The 20,238-nt window shown below is 38.2% G+C and overlaps 1 protein-coding gene across 1 annotated transcript in view; it reads right to left on the reverse strand.

The window, feature by feature from the left end:
- Positions 1-16,668: 16,668 nt before the first annotated feature.
- Positions 16,669-20,238, reverse strand: part of draxina (dorsal inhibitory axon guidance protein a) — a 91,212-nt gene continuing 87,642 nt past the window's right edge. Inside the window, 3 exon segments of the mRNA XM_056468425.1 lie at positions 16,669-18,466; positions 19,775-19,814; positions 19,816-19,865. Of these exon segments, the coding sequence (XP_056324400.1) occupies positions 18,354-18,466; positions 19,775-19,814; positions 19,816-19,865 (203 nt within the window). The 3' untranslated portion in view covers positions 16,669-18,353.

The following is a 20,238-nucleotide window of genomic DNA, read 5'->3' on the forward strand; positions in this document are numbered from 1 at the left end:
TTTGCCTATCGTGGCAACAGGATCACAGAAGATGCCGTCTCCATAGCACTGCACTCTATCCTCACACACCTGGACAATAAAAACACTTATGCACAAATGCTGTTTGTTGACTTCAGCTCAGCATTCAACACTGTCATACCCTCTAAGTTACTGATCAATCTTGGAGACCTGGATATCGACACGTCTCTCTGCAACTGGGTTATGGACTTTCTGACTAACAGACCTCAGAATGTTAGATCAGGCCACATCTCCACCACCACCGTCACACTCAACACTGGTGTACCACAGGGCTGCGTGCTGAGCCCCTTCCTCTACTCCCTTTTTACCATCAACTGTGAACAGATCCAACACATCATCAAATTTGCAGATGACACCACAGTGATTGGTCTAATTAGCAATAATGATGAGACTGCCTACAGGGAGGAGATACAGCATCTGGCCACTTGGTGCACTGACAATAATCTGCTCCTTAACACCAACAAGACCAAGGAGCTCATTGTGGACTTCAGGAAGGGACGAACAGGGTCACATGATCCCATCCACATTAATGGGATGGCCGTGGAGCCTGTCTCAAGTTCCTGGGGACCCACATCTCAAAGGACCTTTCCTGGACCACCAACACCTCCAGCCTGGGCAAGAAGGCTTACCAGCGCCTATTCTTCTTGAGGCAACTTAAGAAGAACCAGCTTTCATCAGCTGTCTTGGTGAACTTCTACTGTTGCACAATAGAAAGCATCCTGACCAACTGCGTCACAGTCTGGTATGGAAGCTGCTCTGTTGCTGAACGTAAGGCACTGCAGTGGGTGGTGAAAACTTCCCAACGCATCACAGGGACTACACTGCCAGCCATTAAGGACATCCAGAAGAAACACTGTCTGCGCCAAGCACGCAGTATTCTTAAGGACACCTCTCACCCTGCCTTCCAGCAGGCGCTTCAGGCTCCCCCGGACAAAAACCAGTAGACTGAGGAACAGCTTTTCCCCAAAGCTGTCTCCCTTTTGAACTCTGCCCCTCACTGACTCTTTTGCCCGCCCAATACACCCCCCACACTCCTCTAAAGTTTCTCATTTAAAGTTTGCACATATTCATTGCACTGATTCATTTATTTGAACTGTACATACCCACTGCATATGGACATTTGTAATTATGTTTATCTATCTGCACACTTCTGCTATTAATAGCATCCTGTACATATATTCATTTATTGTAAATCTCTGTTCATAGCTAATACAACCTGTATATAATGTTCATAGTACATCCATTTGTAAATATTACCATAGTTTTTCTATAACTACACTTTATAACTTATACCTGTATCCTGCACTTGCTGCTATTGCACTGCTGGTTAGACCGAAACTGCATTTCGTTGCCTTGTACTTGTACATGTGTAATGACAATAAAGTTGAATCTAATACAAAATACAGGTTGAAACAACAAAATCACTCATTGTTATAATATAGATCGTTATAATTGCAGAGTATTTGTGCAAGATGGTATGCAAACTCAGGCCATTTGCAGCACAGTTCCTCTGTGCGCACGCACAGTCCACTTAGCTACATGAGATAGAGTTTTTTTCTGACCCTGTCAGTCAAACGCAGATTCGCCAGGTCTCAAAACGCTTCTAAAAATGACCAATGCTTTGAATCGCTTTAGTCACGTGACCTGGTTGTTTCAAATCACCTTAGGCCCTGGTCAGATCACACAAATTTGTCATGATTTCAGCACGATGTGTCGTGGGGATTCGTGAACAACAAATGGGCATCGTGACACAAGATTCAATCGTTTCTTCTCATACTGTATAATGTGACATAGTTCACGACAACCTATACCATGTCTGCGACCCCTCACGACACCATCACAGAAAGTCTAGCATGTTAAATTTTTTTCTCGTTCTTCACGATAAGTTCTGTCACGTGGGTGTACAATGCAATAGGAGCACAGAATTTCTCAGTTATCTCAGCTGGCGCTGCCATTAATGCGCTGGTCAGGTAATCAAAAATAGGCTGCATATTTACTTAAGATAAGTAAGATAAGATCAATCATTGGTTATGCAAACTTTACCTTTTCTAAAATAATAAAGAGTTTTAAGCAATTTAATCTGACAGACTGGAATAAATATGCAGATATCTTCGTTCTCACAATGAGTTTCTGAGTTCTCTCACTCTTCCAACAGAGTTCGTTCTTCCGAGGTGATCTGGGAACATGTTCAGTGCTGCAAATGCATTGCAAAAGCATTTCCTGCTGATTTAAATTTGTCATTATTAGTGAAAACAGTTTAATATAGGCTTCTCTGAAACTTAACTATTTTATTTAACAAACCAACACAGTCTTATGGCAATTCGTGTTTTGGTACATATAGCAGACTTGTTTTAAAGTGCTTCACCTCAAATGTTATTTGTTTTTTTTGTTAGTTTATCTTGTAGATAACTGACTAACAAAAGATCTGTTTGTTCCAAGAAAAATATATGAATTACAGTTTTGTTTTCGTCTGTCCACTACTCAACTATATGGGTGGATGATTTGCTTCACTCTAAATAAATAAGGATTTAATGAATGCTTCACTGTGATTGCATTACAAATCTCAGTTATATATTTGCAAATTTTTAAATATGTCATTATTTTAAAGATTACATCTTGAGAATCAGATTTTTCCTTGCTGCTGCTGATGTGCTTTTCTTCTTTGTCTCACTCGTGGCAAATTCAGTCATAGGAAGTGTTTAATAAGCAACCCTGGCAGGAAAATATACATTTAGATTTCAAAGAAAATATCTTAATGTTAAAAAGGAATCATAAGTTTGATTCTATCCATGTCATAACGAATGCGCTTAAACAATTTAGTTATTAGTTGTCTGCAAGTATCAGTGTTTATTGAGATTAAAATATGATTAAAAATTTTTTTTTAATTGAGATAAGAAATATTGTTATAGCAACACGTGACTGCCTTGGGGAATAACGCTCGTCGTTATTCAGTCATGTCACGGGATGACTGATCATGAAGGAACATGTAGTCTGGCACATTTATTACCCATGACAAGTCAAAATTTTACGAAGAAAAAAATCGCATAAACTGACATAGTAACTTTCGTAACTGACAATAAGAATCGTGTAATCTGATCGGGGCTTTAGTCATATAACCTGGGTGTTCCGCGTCACGCTTTGGTACAGTGTTTCGAAATACTTGCTTCAGGATCTCAAAACTGTGTTAAAACATCAGTTTCACGTTGTTTCTCCCCTCATAGATTTTTTTTGTTGTAGTTTGTTTGTCTTTGTTTATAAGCCCTCTGTATACCTCATCAGGGAAGAACCTTAATTGACTGATTTGCTAATTCATCCTGAAAAGAATCTAAATTGATGGGTTTTTTTGTTCCCTTAATAAATTATTGTTTTTCTGGATCCCCTTTCAAAGTGTTTCGTTTGGGTCCTACCCATCTGGCTCTGTGGTACATCTCACCAGTCTGCATACCAGAGACCTGGCGTCCGTTCTTCGTACGTGGATTACTCAATTAGCTGGATTTGGATGTTGACGATTTGACACGATCCAGGATCGTTTCATTCTTTAAAACTCATCTGAGACTTGTTGTCATTGTAACAGTTCTGGTAGATCAAACCTGCGTGGGAACAGGTTCATTTCATATAAACAGGATTAGATCGGGTCAGTTCAAGCAAAGATAATACTGAAAGTATGTACCAAATGCTGATATTTTCTTACAGTAGGTATATACACTTGGGAAAATAGTAAATATATATATATATATATATATATATATATATATATATATATATATATATATATATATATATATATATATATATTCTACACCTCCATCATTGAATCAGTCATCTGCACATCAATAACTGTCTGGTTTAGCTCAGCTACTAAATACGACCTCCAAAGACTACGTCGAATAGTTCGGACTGCTAAGCGAATCACTGGTACAACCCTTCCTACTCCCCAAGAACTGTACTTATCCAGAGCGAGCAGGAGGGCTGCCAAAATCACTCTGGACCCCTCACACCCAGCACACTGCCTCTTTGAACTGTTACCTTCTGGTCGACGCTAGAGAGCACTGCGCACCAGAACAACCCGACACAGAAACAGTTTCTTCCCTCAGGCAATCCATCTCATGAACACTTGATGATAATAATTGCGGAACCAACATCGCTACTTGCCATACACTTTTATACACATATACACTTATTTAACAACACGCTTTACATGCCAATTTGCACATAACAGCTGCCCATATAACGTTGTATATAGTAATAAACATGTACATACACTTGTCAATCTGTATATTTGCATTCACTACTTACTTGTATTTTTTTTAAAAATATATTTATTATCTGTTTTTTGTCCTGTCTCTGTTGTCCTGTTGCACTGTAGAAGCTCTGTCACGAAAACAAATTCCTCGTATGTGTGAACAAACCTGGCAATAAAGCTCTTTCTGATTCTGATTCTGATATATATATATATATATATATATATATATATATATATATATATATATATATAGTTGGCGCCGCAGTAGGTAGTGCTGTCGCCTCTCAGCAAGAAGGTCGCTGGTTCGAGCCTCGGCTGGGTCAGTTGGCGTTTCTGTGTGGAGCTTGCATGTTCTCCCTGCGTTTGTGTAGGTTTCCTCTGGGTGCTCCAGTTTCCCCCACAGTCCAAAGACATGCTATACAGGTGAATTGGGTGGGCTAAATTGTCCGTAGTGTATGAGTGTGAATAAGTGTGTATGGTTGTTTCCCAGAGATGGGTTGCAGCTGGAAGGGCATCTGCTGCGTAAAACGTGCTGGATAAGTTGGCGGTTCATTCCGCTGTGGTGACCCCGGAATAATAAAGGGACTAAGCCGAAAAGAAAATGAATGAATGAATATAAAGTTAAAAAATATATATTGATAAAACTTATGCAATCTGCACTCCGAAATAAAAGTAAAAGACTGCCACCTGGTGGTTCAAAGAGAACAATTATTTATATGAACTTTTTAGATGCAAACACTTACATGCAGAATATTCAACTTAAAAAAAAAGGATAATAATAATTTGCAGTCATGCATGTGTTTTGATCACTAATATGCCGGTGATTGATATATTTACTGATATCAAAATGCTTTTTTGGTGCAAAATTAATTTATACAGTTAATCCTTACATCGATTAAAAAAACTTGAGTAGGCCTATAGGCTCCTATAATAAAGACATTTATTTCTAAATGTAGAACTAAATACATTGATGTGCATTGAAATACATGATGAATACTCCTGACTCATGAAAGGGTAAAGCCTGCAGTCCACAACAAATGTGGAAAGTTATTGCACATCATAATAAACAAACCATTTACTGCTAATTTGATGTAATTTTGCTCACATGGATAATTGAATATTAATCAGATCTTGTCATTACGCTGCTGTGCCGTCAGCCAATCGTTGCATTGCTGATCATGATTTTGAGGATCGATAGATCTGTCTTTCACAACACACGCAGCGATCTCAGATCAGTTTATCCAGACATTTTAATCTGATTCACGAACTTGTTTGAAGAACCAAATTAGCAAGAGATCAGTTATCAAGAATAAAAGATCCAGGATCTGCCAAATCATCTTAGATCATTTAAGCGAGGTACGAAGAATGGACCCCTGGTATGCCATGCCCATGCATGTGTGCTTTTAAACAGGAAAAATATGACCAAGTACAAGCCCTGGCAAAGTATGGAATCACCACTCTTGGAAGATGCTCATTCAAACACAGATACAAATACATATTATCCTGCAGCTCAAGACCATTTACTCTGAACATTTACTTGAAGCTAAGCAGGGCTGAGTCTGGTTGGTACCTGCATAGTGGATCACATGGCAAACTAGGTTGCTGTTGGAAGTGGTGTTAGCAGTGAAGTGAAGGGGACACTATTGACCTCAATGAAGAAGTGCGATTGTTTTCGAATTGCTTTCGAATCAGTTGCCTATGGGAGAAATGACTTGGAATATTAAACCGTAGAAAACAGTCAAACTACTTGCTCTACAAACAAGTGTTTGCATATTTATACAGACAAAGCAGAATAATATAAGAAAATATCAGTTTGCAACATTCCCATCCACCAAACTGGCTCTATCACTGTCTCTCCACTCTCCAATAGCTGGTGTGTGGTGAGCACACTTGTGCCATTTTCCTGTGGCTGCCATCGCATCATCCAAGTTACTGCTGCCCACTGGTGGTGGTGTGGAGAGACCCCCCTCATGATTGTGAAACGCTTTGGGTGTATGGTCATACACCATAAATGCGCTATATAAATACACACATTACATTACATTACAAATGATTAATTGTGCGGAAAAATAAACTAGTACATACATGCCACAAAACTATTTTCATTCAGCAGTCCAACCTTTTGGCTGTATGAAACACTTAAAAACACCGTAGTAAGTTACAACTGTTTTAACAGATCAAACAGAGGAAAAAAATATATGGAATCACACAAATCTGAGGAAAATGATCTGGAATCACCATGTAATTTGCAGTTCTAAAACAAACACCTGTATCAGATAACAACCGCTAATTAGTCTGAAGTGAAAAAAAGAGTGTTTCAGAGGACTAAAAAAAGAAAATCTTGGACTGTGGATGACTGGATGAGAGTGATATTCAGTGATGAATCTGCATTGGGCCGGGTGATAATGCTGGAGCTTTCCAATGATATTTATGAAAACAACTGCCTAAATAAAACATGCAAATTTCCACAATCTTTAATGATATGGGGTTGTAAGTCAGGTAAAGGTACGAGAGAGATGAAAGTCATTACATCCTCTATAAATGCTCAAGTTTATATTGAGATTTTGGACACTTTTTTTATTCCATTAATTGAAGAGATGTTTGGTGACAATTTTACAGGATGATAATGCATCATACCATAGGCCAAAATCTGTGAAAACTTTCCTACAGGAAAGACATGGATGTCAATGGCATGGCCTGCAAATAGTCCAGACCTCAATCCAACTGATAATCTTTGGTGGAAATGAAAGAAAATGGTCCATGACAAAGCTCCAACTTGCAAAGCTGATCTGGCAACTGCAATAAGACAAAATTGGAGACAGATTGATGAAGAATACTGCTTTTCAATAGTTAAATCAGTGCCTCAAACAATTCAAGCTGCTATAAAAATCTTAGGTGGTGCATCAAAGTGTGATTTTCCTCAGATTTGTGTGATTCCATTTGATATGTAAAACAGTTGTAATTTACTTCAGTGTTCTTTCTTTTTTAAGTGCTTCATACAGCCAGAATGATGTATTGTTGAATGAAAATAGTCTTGTGGCATGTATTTTTTTTTCTATACAATTAAACATTTGAATGAACATCTTCCAAGAGTGGTAATTCCATACTTTTTTCCAATAGTAATAGAAAAAAATGCTGTCTTTAAGGAAGTTCTATCAATATCATACCTACAGTAGGTTAAGGTTATAGGTTTTATGGTAGAGGTAGTATTTGTTTCAGTTTTGCTCTGTAAATGGCATGACAAATAGGCAACAGGTCTTTAGGATGTGCTAGTTTGTGTAAAAGACAATATTGCTATTGTGACATAAATACCTGCAATATTATGTATAATGTATCAGTCAAATATCGCATTAGAACATATATACAATAAATAAAAATGGCATTACAATGTTAGTGTTCTTAGTGATGTTTATTTTGGAATTTCAGTTTAAAATATTTGACAATTGGAGAGCTTAAGTTTCAAGAAAACAAAAAATACTTAAAGACAAAAATGATTTTACAAAGACTAAAGCGTCTCTAGCCCCACTAACTTAAGTCTATTAAACAGTTTAATCAAGACAACACCGGGAAACAGAGGTGAAGCCAAAAGTCATAAAGAGGAGCAGTGATTTCAAATGATAACTCATTCATCTTTTCCTTAATCTCCTTGGTCCATCGCTATCCCGCTAACCTATAAATAACACTCACTTATCTATCTTTCTGTCAAGACATACAGTCGATTAAGAAGTGCACATTTTCAGTCTACAATAAGATATCTAAATGAAGAAAGCTGTTTGGTACTACAATAAATAAAGTATATATTACACATACGTCACACAAATTAACCACACAATTCAGAATAGAAGAGTGGCTTAAGTTATTGACAGTAGTTCAATATTAAAAATCAGTAGAAAAAAGTCTGTAAACATGTAAACAGCAGGATTGGGCAACTTATTTATATTTAAATTGGCTTAATTTTTAATTATAAGAGTAGACTCTAGAGTTAAGTTACTCACTGTCAGGATGATGAAATACAATTTAAATGACCAGAACTGTAAGTAGATGAAATCATTTTACAACACTGCATCTAACTATTGCAAGCCGATGTGCATCAAAATGACACCAAATGGGTATTTTGTGTACAATAAAGAGATTCAAAGAGAACAAGCATCAATTGGACATGTAAATGTGTTGCTCAGACCCTCCATCAAATTTCAAGAATTTTAAACAACACAGGCTCGTTCTGAAAACATAGCCCAATATACAGTTGAAGTCAAAATTATTAGCCCCTGTTTATTTTTTCCCCAATTTTCTGTTTTTCTTATATTTATTATTTCTGAACATAATAGTTTTAATATCTCATTTCTATAACTGATTTATTTATCTTTGCCATGATGACAGTAAATAATATATAATATAATAATATTCAGCTTAAGTGACACTTAAAGACTTAACTAGGTTTATTAGGTCAACTAGGCAGGTTAAGGGTAATTAGGCAAGTTATTGTATAAGGATGGTTTTTTCGTAGACAATCAAAAAAAAAAAAAGCTTAAAGGGGCTAATAATTTTGAACTTAAAATGTTTAAAAAAAATAAAACCTATTTTTTTTTTTCGTCTAGCTGAAATAAAACAAATAAGACTTTCTCCAGAAGAAAAAATATTATCAGACATATATACTGTGAAAATTTCCTTGCTCTGTTAAACATCATATGGGAAATATTTAAAAATGTAAAAAATCAAAAGGGGGCTAATAATTCAACTTTATGTTTCTGGAGATCAGGAATTAATAATCTTTAAAACGAATGCTACGCTTCATGCTTACCAGCTGACCGCATACCTTCATGTTGACGGCTTTTCCGCTGTTACCTGTTTGTCCAGTTAGCTCGCCATGTACGTTGGCGGACTTAAGAAGCAGAGAGGAATTGACCACAACTGGATTTAAGTCTGCCGAAGAACGGTTCCAGAAAGCGGGTGTGGCAAAAACAGAAGCCAAAAAATAAAAAATAAATAAATAAAATAAACAAGTAAATAACAGGGTGAGAATGTGGTAAAATGTGCAAAAAATCTGAAAACGTAGTAAAAATTAGATGAGGGGGCTTTTCTTTTTCTGGATTGCTTTTTCAAACTGTCTGTTAGGTTTAAGGAAGTGGGTGGGCAGGTCAATCAGTGTTCTTGAAAATACTGTTGGTTGGGTTTATGGACTGAGGAGGGTGGGTCAGTCGATGGGTCAGTCAGTCAATCAGTCAGTCAGTCAGTCAGTCAGGCAGGCAGTCAGTGGCCTCTGGTGGATTTATGCGAGAAGAGCAGGTGTGAATGGCACTTGCCAGCGAAATCTGAGATTTAAAAAAAGCATACACAGCAGCCTCTGGTGGATTTGCGAAAACAAAAACTGCAAAAAACGTAGCTCCTGAAACGTATTTGGCACTATCCAGAAATGTATATAGCGGTAAGTTTTCAGAATGAGCCTGGTGGATTTTAAAGCTATTCTAAATTTGAATTCTGAATTATGTACAACACTCATGGGAAGATGAACAATATTTGTACATGTATACTGTATGTTGACTTGAAGCAAGGATTGTTGAATGTTTAACTATGATGCACATTCTTCAAGGCTCAGGGTTAGTTTTGAAATTCAATGAATTTGACATTATGACACATGTATAAAGATGTCATTTGTATTTAAAAACTTAAATCAAACATACCATTTTGTTCTCACATGCAAGAACTTTTACCAACTGCCAACCAGTTAGCCTATCATATTTTTTTCATCTGGATGCAGATATGACATATCCTGTTGAATTCAGTCCAGTGGTGCATTAAACAGGGTCAAGAATCAAGTCATGGATCTCTTTTTGTGCTTAAACTACTTTAAAGTGAAAAATTTTCTTCCAAAAATGAAAATAAGCTGTTACATTTCTCACCCTCAGGCAACCCAAAGTTTAGGTTAAATGTTTATTCAGTAGAACAGTAAAGACAATATTTAGCTGAAATTGTAGTCCTCTGATATTCATATAATGGTGGTCAGTGAGTGCCATTACTTTGAGATTAAAAAAAAAAAAACATATGGATGCAAAACATAATTAATCCTCACACATATTTCTCATATAAAATAAAATATGAAATTCTTACCACTGAATTCTACTGAACTGTATTTTAACAGAAAATGCCTTTCTCTTTAGTCTGTACACAAGAGATTTCACATCAAGTTAAGCCTGTCAGAGATCAAAATCCAAAATATATCTATAAGCATTTTTTAAAAATATAAAAAAATAACTGTTATTGAGTTAAATGTTGACAAATGTTTTAATTATGCAAGGGTGTGTCTCTCTGTAAAAGAAAGAGTATCCCAGAGAAGCACATGCAGATCAGAAGTGAATGGGAAAGGAAGACATAGAATAAACCCACTCATGATTATTTAAAGTGACATCAATAAACAATTTTAGTCAGTCAGACAAAAAAAAAAAAAAGTCAATTTAATTTTTTAACTACACAAGTCTTTCTGTGAAGCATGCACTTGATGTGTGTAGGTAAGAGCTGAGCCAGTCAAAGTTAGTCAATCAGCTATGAAGTTAATTATGTGAAAATTAACCATGAGGGTACATTTTATATACTGTAGGTTATTTTTTAAATAACCACCAATATTCTGGATACGTTTTTCTATGTTTGCAAAAAAAAAAGTTTCAGGCAGTATGGCAAATGTAAACACACAAAGTGCACATTGGTCACAATTTGAAAGATTGTATAAATGGAAAAAAACAAACAAACAAAAAACAAACAAATCAAAATTGGGCACCAAGACCTGTAGTCTAATTGACGACTCTGTCTGTGGTAAACACATTTTCATGTACATATTGTCAGTACAGCTGGTTTTGAATCATTAGTAAAACCTCCAGCATGTTCTTTTAGATGGAGCAACATTTACAACACAGAGTCATAGTTCAGTGACAATCTATGCAATAAACTATGAATTATGGCTGTGTGAATGTAGTAAGTCTAAAAAGCACATGAAAATGCACATCATAATTATGTTTTTATTCCAAACTTAGACCATAAGTTCTGTAGAGTGTTTTTAGATGAATCTTGAGACGACGTAGTGTCCTATACAGAAGGCACAAAGCACATTTCATAGTATTTTAAGTAGAGGTAAAGGCATTGCATTATTCATTCCTTCATTTTCTTTTCGGTTTAGTCCCTTTATTAATTTGGGGTCGCCACAGCGAAATGTACCACCAACTTATCCAGCATATGTTTTACACAGCGGATGCCCTTCCAGCTGCAACCCATCATTGGGAAACATCCATACACACTCATTCACACACATACACTATGGACAATTTAGTCTACCCAATTCACCTGTACCGCATGTCTTTTGACTTGTGGGGGAAGCTGGAGCACCCAGAGGAAACCCACGCGAACACGGGGAGAACATGCAAACTCCACACAGAAATGACAACTGACCCAGCCGTTGCTCGAACCAGCGATCTTCTTGCTGTGAGGCGAACGTGCTACCCACTGCGCCACCCCATTGCATTATTATATATTATGATTGTATTTTTATTAGCAACTGCTACAGTGATTTCCCAGCCTGATCTCATGAGGAAACGTAAGTATTTTATGTTTTGTTAGTTTAGTGGCAAATTCGTATGAATTCGTATGAGTTTAGTCGTACAGAAATATACGATTTTAAAAAGGAGGCGTGGCACCCAACCCCACCGCTAAACCCAACCATCATTTGGCAATGAGCAAATCGTACTAAACTGTATGAATGAGATCGTATGAATTCCATTGAATTCCATAAAGGGGAATCCATCCCTTTATGACCACAGTATACCTATCTTCTGATGACTACTTCCAGCAGGATAGCATGTCATGTCATAAAGCGCAAATCATCTCAGACTGCTTTCTTGAATATGACAATGAGTTCACTCAATGAGTTTACTAAAATGGCCTCCACAGTCACCAGAACCTTATCCAATAAAGCACCTTTGGCATGTGGTGGAACAGGTGATTCGCATCATGGATGCCGAGAAATATGTAGCAACTGTGTGATGCTATATGGACCAAAATCTCTGAGGAATATTTCCAATACCTTGTTGAATCTATGCCACAAAGGATTAATGCAGTTCTGAAGGCAAAAGGGGGTCCAACCCAGTACTAGTAAGGTGTACCTAATAAAGTGGCCAGTGAGTTTAGGTTAACAGTGTAGTGTAGACCGTGTAGAAGAATGCTATGGCCCACAGTATAACATGCTACTGTCCATTCTAAAAGATTTAGAATAAATGGAGATCCAGCATCTGCCACAATCAATAGGTCATTTGTTTGTTTTTTCATTGATTTTTTAAGGTACATGGCCAGCCTCAAGGGAATGATTAAAAACCTTTGTACTTAAATTACTTATGAAACAAATGTTAGATTTGACCAAGGCTGTAGGAAAGGGTACAGAGCACAAGTTGAGGGCTTCATCTTTCAAATTGTATCTCTTGCTGTGATAAAACAGTAGAGGGAGTGCGGAGTCTTGTGCTGCAGGTCTGAAATCAGGACAGGCAATAAAGTGGAACTGTTTAGAAAAGATTGAATGGCAACTACTTTATAAAAAATAATAAAGTTGTTGCATCTCTCATCTGTGGCTTCTAAATTAGAATGGACTTGTGGTTTAAGCATATGATTTATAGTGAAAATAGCTATCGTTGATAATATTGAAGTAAAATTATGATCTTGTATCACTCAAGGATATTCTGATGCTCTCTGTATGCCTGCTTGGGAACTGTAAGTCCAGAGACCTTTGAGCACTGCTCAAGAGCACCTCCAGCTGTCTTTATCTTTCATAGTTCACAATTAAACCATGGAGTTGAGAGGGAAAAGGTGAATCTTCTTGTTCTGACATGAAAATCTATGAGACTACTTAGAGATCTTTTGTCAAGAGATTTAGTAACAAAAGAGAAATCAGCAGCCCAAAGCTGAAGATCTGTATTTAAGGTCCCCAAGTTTATATATTTTTTTAAGTTTATAAAACACATTTGACACTTTTGCTTATTGTGTGAAAGGCAGACTAGTAGCTCACTTGTAATTACTCTATGAACAATCCCAGTCAAATATCAAAAGATTACTATTGGGAGGAGAGTTTGGGATGACCAAATCCAATTTTTGTGGCGTTTTGCGGAACATTGTAGTCGGCGGAGCAGCCGCATTGTGGAAACGCTACAAGACGCGCAAGCGTGGGAAGCGAGCCGGCGCGCTCGTCAGGCTAAGACAGCGCGGCTTCAGAACGGCGCTGCCCAGCATTCACCTGGCAAATCTCCGCTCTCTTCCTAACAAAATGGACGAACTACTTCTGCTCACATGCAAAAACAAGAACTTTAAACAACTCTGCTGTCCTGTGTTTCACGGAAACCTGGCTAAACGAAGCCATTCCGGACAGCGCATTAACCCTACCGGACTTTCAGCTGTACAGAGCAGATCGCGATACGGAGTCAACGGGCAAAAACGCGCGGTGGTGGGACATGCTTTTACAATCAACAGAAGGTGGTGTACGGATGTAACTGTGTTAAAGAGAAGATGTGCTGTCCTGATGTGGAAGTGCTTTTCATTAACTGTAAGCCGTTTTATTCACCAAGAGAGTTTTCCTCGTTCATTCTCGTCTGTGTTTACATTCCACACCGCAAGCACACGTGAGTACTGCGCTGCAACAGCTGGCTGATCTGATCACAGAGACAGAACAACAACACCCGGACTCTGCTTTTATCATACTTGGGGACTTTAATCAGGCAAAACTCACACATGAGCTGCCTAAATTCAAACAGCACATTACATGCCCCACCAGAGGCAATAAAATTTTGGACCATTGCTACACCACAATAAAGGATGCATATCGCTCCGTCGCCAGAGCAGCTCTAGGACTCTCCGATCACTGCCTGGTTCATCTTATACCAACTTACAGGCAAAAACTTAAAACTACTAAGCCAGTATTAAGGACTGTCAAGAGATGGACCAACGACACAGAGCAGGTCTTACAAGCCTGTTTTGAATGCACTGACTGGGATGTTTTTGAAGCTGCAGCCACAGATCTGGACGAGCTCACAGAGACTGTAACATCATACATCAGTTTCTGTGAGGAGTTATGCATCCCTACCAGGACCTACTTGTCATTTAACAATGATAAACCATGGTTCACACCAAAACTCAGACAGCTTCGTCAGGCCAAAGAGGATGCTTACAGGAGTGGTGACAGGATCCTGTACAATCGGGCCAGGAACACATTGACAAAGGAGATTGGTGTGGCTAAGAAAAGCTATGCCAAAAAGCTGCAAAACCAGTTTTCAGCTAACGACCCTGCATTAGTGTGGAGAGGCTTAAAAGATTTCACTAATTACAAGACACCGTCCCCCAGTATCGACAGCAATAAACATATTGCAAACGAGCTGAATATGTTCTACTGTAGGTTTGACACCTATGACCAGACACCTCACACCCGCCCGGACCATCTCCCTACACAGCCATCAACACCACATCAACACAGCTCGGACCATCGCCCTACACGGCCATCAATACCACATCAACACAGCCCGGACCATCTCCCTACACAGCCATCAACAACACATCAACACAGCCCGGACCATCGCCCTACACAGCCATCAACACCTCCAGCCATCTTCCTCTCCCCCCCTGCTCTTCAGATCAGTGAGGAAAATGTGCGTCAGATCTTCAGTAAACAGAAGAGAAGGAAAGCACCAGGGCCAGATGGTGTCTCACCAGCCTGTCTGAGAACCTGCGCTGACCAGCTGGCTCCCATTTTCTCCCATATCTTCAATAGATCACTGGAACAGCGCAAAGTTCCATCCTGCTTTAAGCGCTCCACCATCATCCCAATCCCGAAGAAGCCAAAGATCACAGGACTCAATGACTACAGACCTGTGGCCTTAACATCTGTGGCCATGAAGGTCATTTGAAAGACTGGTGCTAGCATATCTGAAGGACATCACTGGACCCCTGCTGGACCCCCTGCAGTTCGCCTATAGAGCAAACCGGTCTGTGATGATGCAGTCAACATGGGACTGCATTATACCTACAACATCTGGACAAACCAGGGAACTACGCAAGGATTCTGTTTGTGGACTTCAGTTCTGCCTTTAACACCATCGTCCCATCACTGCTTGAGTACAAACTGGCCCAGCTCTCTGTTCCTAGCTCTGTCTGTCAATGGATCACCAGCTTTCTGACAGATAGACAGCAGCTAGTCAGAATGGGCAAAATCACATCCGACAGCCGCACCATCAGCACTGGTGCCCCCCAGGGATGTGTTCTTTCTCCACTGCTCTTCTCTCCCTGTACACCAACGACTGCACTGCAAAAGACCCCTCCATCAAACTCATTAAGTTTGCAGACGACACTACTGTTATCGGCCTCATCCAGAACGGTGACGAGTCTGCATACAGACAGGAGGTGGAGCGGCTGGCGTTATGGTGCAGATACAACAACCTGGAGCTGAACACGCTCAAAACAGTGGAGATGATAGTGGACTTCAGGAGAAACCCCCCTGCACTCCCCCCACTCACCATCATGAACAGCACTGTGGCTGCAGTAGAGTCATTCAGGTTCCTGGGCACCACCATCTCTCAGGATCTGAAGTGGGACACTCATATAGACTCTATTGTGAAGAAAGCCCAGCAGAGACTGTACTTCCTTCGTCAGCTGAGGAAGTTCAACCTGCCACAGGAGCTGCTCGTACAGTTCTACTCAGCTGTCATCCAATCCATCCTCTGCACTTCAATCACCGTCTGGTTCGGCTCAGCTGCCAAAACTGACCTCCGTAGACTACAGCGAATAGTCCGGACTGCTGAACGAATCACTGGCACTACCTTCCTACACTTCAAGAACTGTACTCTTCCAGAGTGAGTAAAAGGGCTCGCAAAATCACTCTGGACGCCTCACACCCAGCACACTACCTGTTCGAACTGTTACCGTCTGGTCGGCGCTTCAGAGCACCGAGCACAAAAAACAGCCAGACACAGGAATAGTTTCTTTCCTCAGGCTGTCTACCTTATGAAACAGTTAAATATTCCCCTACTGTGCAATAAATATGTGCAATACTTTCTCATACGCACTTGTACACAGCACCTTATATCAATATACAATGCAATACTTTCTACATTCGCACTTGTACACAGCACCTTATAACCTGTATATTATAACAATCTGTACATACAACTCAACATCCAGGTTTCTTGACTAACCGCATCTGTTTAATGTTTATCATTTTTTATTATTATTATTTTATTTCTTCAGATTATTTTGTGTTGTCACTTGTCACTTTATGTACACTGGAAGCTTCTGTAGCCAAAACAAATTCCTTGTGTGTGTGAAGCACACTTGGCAATAAAACCGATTCTGATTCTGATTCTGATTCTGATTCTGATATGTCCCCTAGAATGTGTTACTCTGCAACAAACGTATGACATTACTCTAGATTGATGGAATGATGAAGCAGAGCTGCCAGGGTGATTTTAAATGAGCTTTCGATGGCAACATCTATGGATGTAATGTGGTCAGTGCAGGAGTCCAAGTTCCTTACTGGCAGCAATACATGATGGAGTGGTGTGGTTGTTGAGACTTTGTAGCTGCGAGATGCAATATTTGAGCCTCATACCAGTCAACAGGAAAGTTGAGACTGAAAATTGAGACTGCCAAGATTGTCAGGTACAGTGAAAGAGTGAACCATAACATGGACCAAAACTACTATCATTTACTAATAATTACACAGAAAAAAATCTGAAAGAGGTCAGTGATTTTTTTTTTTTTGGTGGTCAGTCAAACAACCTTCCCTGACAAGATGTGCATGACAATCACAGCTTTTGCTAATTGTGATTTGATATCGTTTCAATTTGTTGTACACCCTAAGCCCAAGGGTGAAATTGTGAATAATGTTTAAGTTTGCACATCATCAGTACGTTTTGCATGCATATTTTGTATCTCAAAGTAACAACATCAACTGACTTACATTATATGGATACCAGAGGACAAAATGTTTGGCTAAAAATCTTTGCTGTTCTATTGAAGAAGAACATCAACATCTTGGATGGTTTGAGGAAATATTAACAGTAATGTTAATTTTAGGTGAATTAGCACTTTAAGTTAAAGTGTCTAGCCAAATACACAATCATACTTTATTCAATGAATGCCATAATTGTTCACAAAAACAAGCATAAATCGCTAGAACTTGTGAGTTGACTTCCTAGATAAATAGCTATGTGCTGTCTAGGGATGTGCAGATCACACTTATATTTATGGGTAATGGTGCCAAATTATTAATAAATAAAATTTTAATTAATAGCTAAAAAGGAGCTAAACTTCAGAAATGTTTTCAAGGAAGGGAAAACACCCAAGCAGACACACAACATCATAACACATTAATATCAGGTTAGATTTAGGTCACCAGCATCTAATGACAATGTTATTTTGGCGTCCAATAACAACGTGAAATGACGTTGATATTTTGTTGGTTTTAGGTTGTGTTGGAAACTGACCAAAATCCAACGTCGGGCCAACATCTTAAACCAATGTCATATTGACGTCAAATACTGACATTTAATCATCTGGTTAGGCAACCAAAATCCAATGTCTGATAGATGTCAAATTGGTAACATCCAAACAACGTCAAGCTGTAACATCATTAGACGTTGATATTTTGTTGTTTTTAGGTTTTGTTGGAAAGTAACCAAAATGCAAAGTCTGTCTGCCGTTGGACATTGACGCCAGCCTGACGTTGGATTCTGACGTCTACCCGATTTTCATTTCCAAACAAAATGCAACATCCCATGATGTTGGGGTACAACGTCAATCTGATGTCATGTTGACATCCTGTGCCTGCTGGGACTTCTTTATCTCTCTCTTAAGTTTATCTAATGACACTGTTGATTCTTGTCCTTTCATTAATATCTTGTAAATTTAGTTTGTCTTTTAGGGTTTCCAAATGATAAATTACTTAAAATTTTAAATAAAAATTCTCAGCAGTAATTGTGTATTTTATGTAAATACATACGGAGCAAGTATTTGCATGTCTGGTAATGGGGTATTAGGGTATGGGCTCTCATCTGTCTTTAAACTGCATTTGTTCCTGTCAGACGGTAATGAAAGCTCCTTGGTTGCTGTTGACTGATTCGGGGTCCACACAGCGGCCACGTCTTCGAGTCACTCTCCGTTTACGGTGGAACTTGGCATAACAGCGTAGACCTAAAAAAAAATTTTAAAACATTTTTATTGTTTTAATCCCTCATTTAGCAGACTTTTTCATTCAAAATGAGTTGTGTTGTGAATTTATTAAAAATATGAGTGGATAAGAGATTTTTCTTCTGTTAAACTTTTGACTTTAGGTAAGCATCCAGAATTAAATTGTCCCAATTATGGGTTTTTGAAAATTATTTTTCATGTAGTGAATAACACAGCTCTAAATGGAAGAAAATATTCTGTAAAGTTTTAAATCTTGAAGTAAAAGAGTTGCTTTAGAGTCCTTAAAGGTGCTATATGTTAATAAGTTTTTGACTCCTCTAAAGCATAAAAATTCCAAAATATATTTGTAGATATTTCAAAAACATATTAAGTGAACATTCTTGTTTATCTGAAAAACAATGCTGAGGTCAGTTATTCTGCTTTGAAGATATCTGTTAAGTGCTGGAACGGCTGTCTTTGTTTTGGTTCTTTTGACCCATCCAATGCCACTTTAACCAATTATATTTCAGCACTTCGAGTTGCCTTGATGGAAAACAGTGTATTTCATTCATTCATTATTAATTAGGAAACAATATAAATATTACAAATGTAAACATTAGGTGAGCAGGTTACATTGTAAGCCCGTGTTCTAACAACATGCTGCATGCAATCTGGCTGTTTGCACCAGACAAAACGCGACAGAAATTTAAATACAGCCATTCAGAAGCACAGAATAATGCACTTACTAAACTCCAACGAAATGGTGAGGTTTACAATGTTAAATGTTACTATTATTATTTTTTGATTTATTTATCTTTTTTTGCGTTGTGTATTGTTTGGCATGTTGACATGCAATACTGCTTTTGACCTCCAGGGGCACCAGGTTGATTTGCACCCTTATAAAGAGCCACTTACCATAGAGTAAGAAGGAGTGTTTGGTAGAGTGGACACCACATGTATCCCTTTTGCTACCGGCCTTCAAATTCAGTCCAATGTTTTGAGAACTTTTGAAGTTATCGCTCAATTGTAGTATATGTGTCTTTTATTTGATGTGTTGTGTGTAAACAGTTATTTATGTCATTTTTGTTTGCTTGTTTTAGAAAGGATTGTTTATTAGTGATGGTGAAATGAAGCTTTCCGAAGCACCAAAGCTTTGCTTTCAAGTGTATCGTATATATATATATAAATATATAAATAAATAAATAATTTATTTTTTTATCCTCTATGTAAAATACAAATTAACTATATTGTTATTGGTGATTTGACCAAACATGCTTCAGATTCTAGATCTAGTGCCTCTAACAAACAACAAAATGAAATCGTCATACCCACCCTCCTCACACATGCAGTCATCAAAACACTTGTTGTTTAGGGCCACGGTTGTGAGGTTTACATTCAAATTCTCTGAGGTCACAACAGGAACCTGGTCGAAGCACAATAAGAAAGGTTTAAATGTAAACAATATCAAACATTATTTATCATGTTTTATCCATGTATCAACTTATGTTGAACAACAACAACAAAAAAAAAAAAAATCATTAAAACCTTAAAAAATGTGTTTTCACTTAATACCTCATATCGTTCCTACCCAAATGTAAGACTTTAAAATCCTGACAACTCTGTATATAAACTACCCTGATATGCTGTTACATTATAAACACCTTTAGCCCAAAACAATAGCGGGGTGGTTATAATGTAGAATTGACCCACCTTTCCAACCAGGGCTGGACTGGGGCAAAAAATCGGCCCTGGCATTTTGGGCCAGAGCGGCCCACTAAATTCAATCAAAATGCTAT

This window comes from Danio aesculapii, chromosome 11 (assembly GCF_903798145.1).
Source record: "Danio aesculapii chromosome 11, fDanAes4.1, whole genome shotgun sequence".
Lineage (NCBI taxonomy): Eukaryota > Metazoa > Chordata > Actinopteri > Cypriniformes > Danionidae > Danio > Danio aesculapii.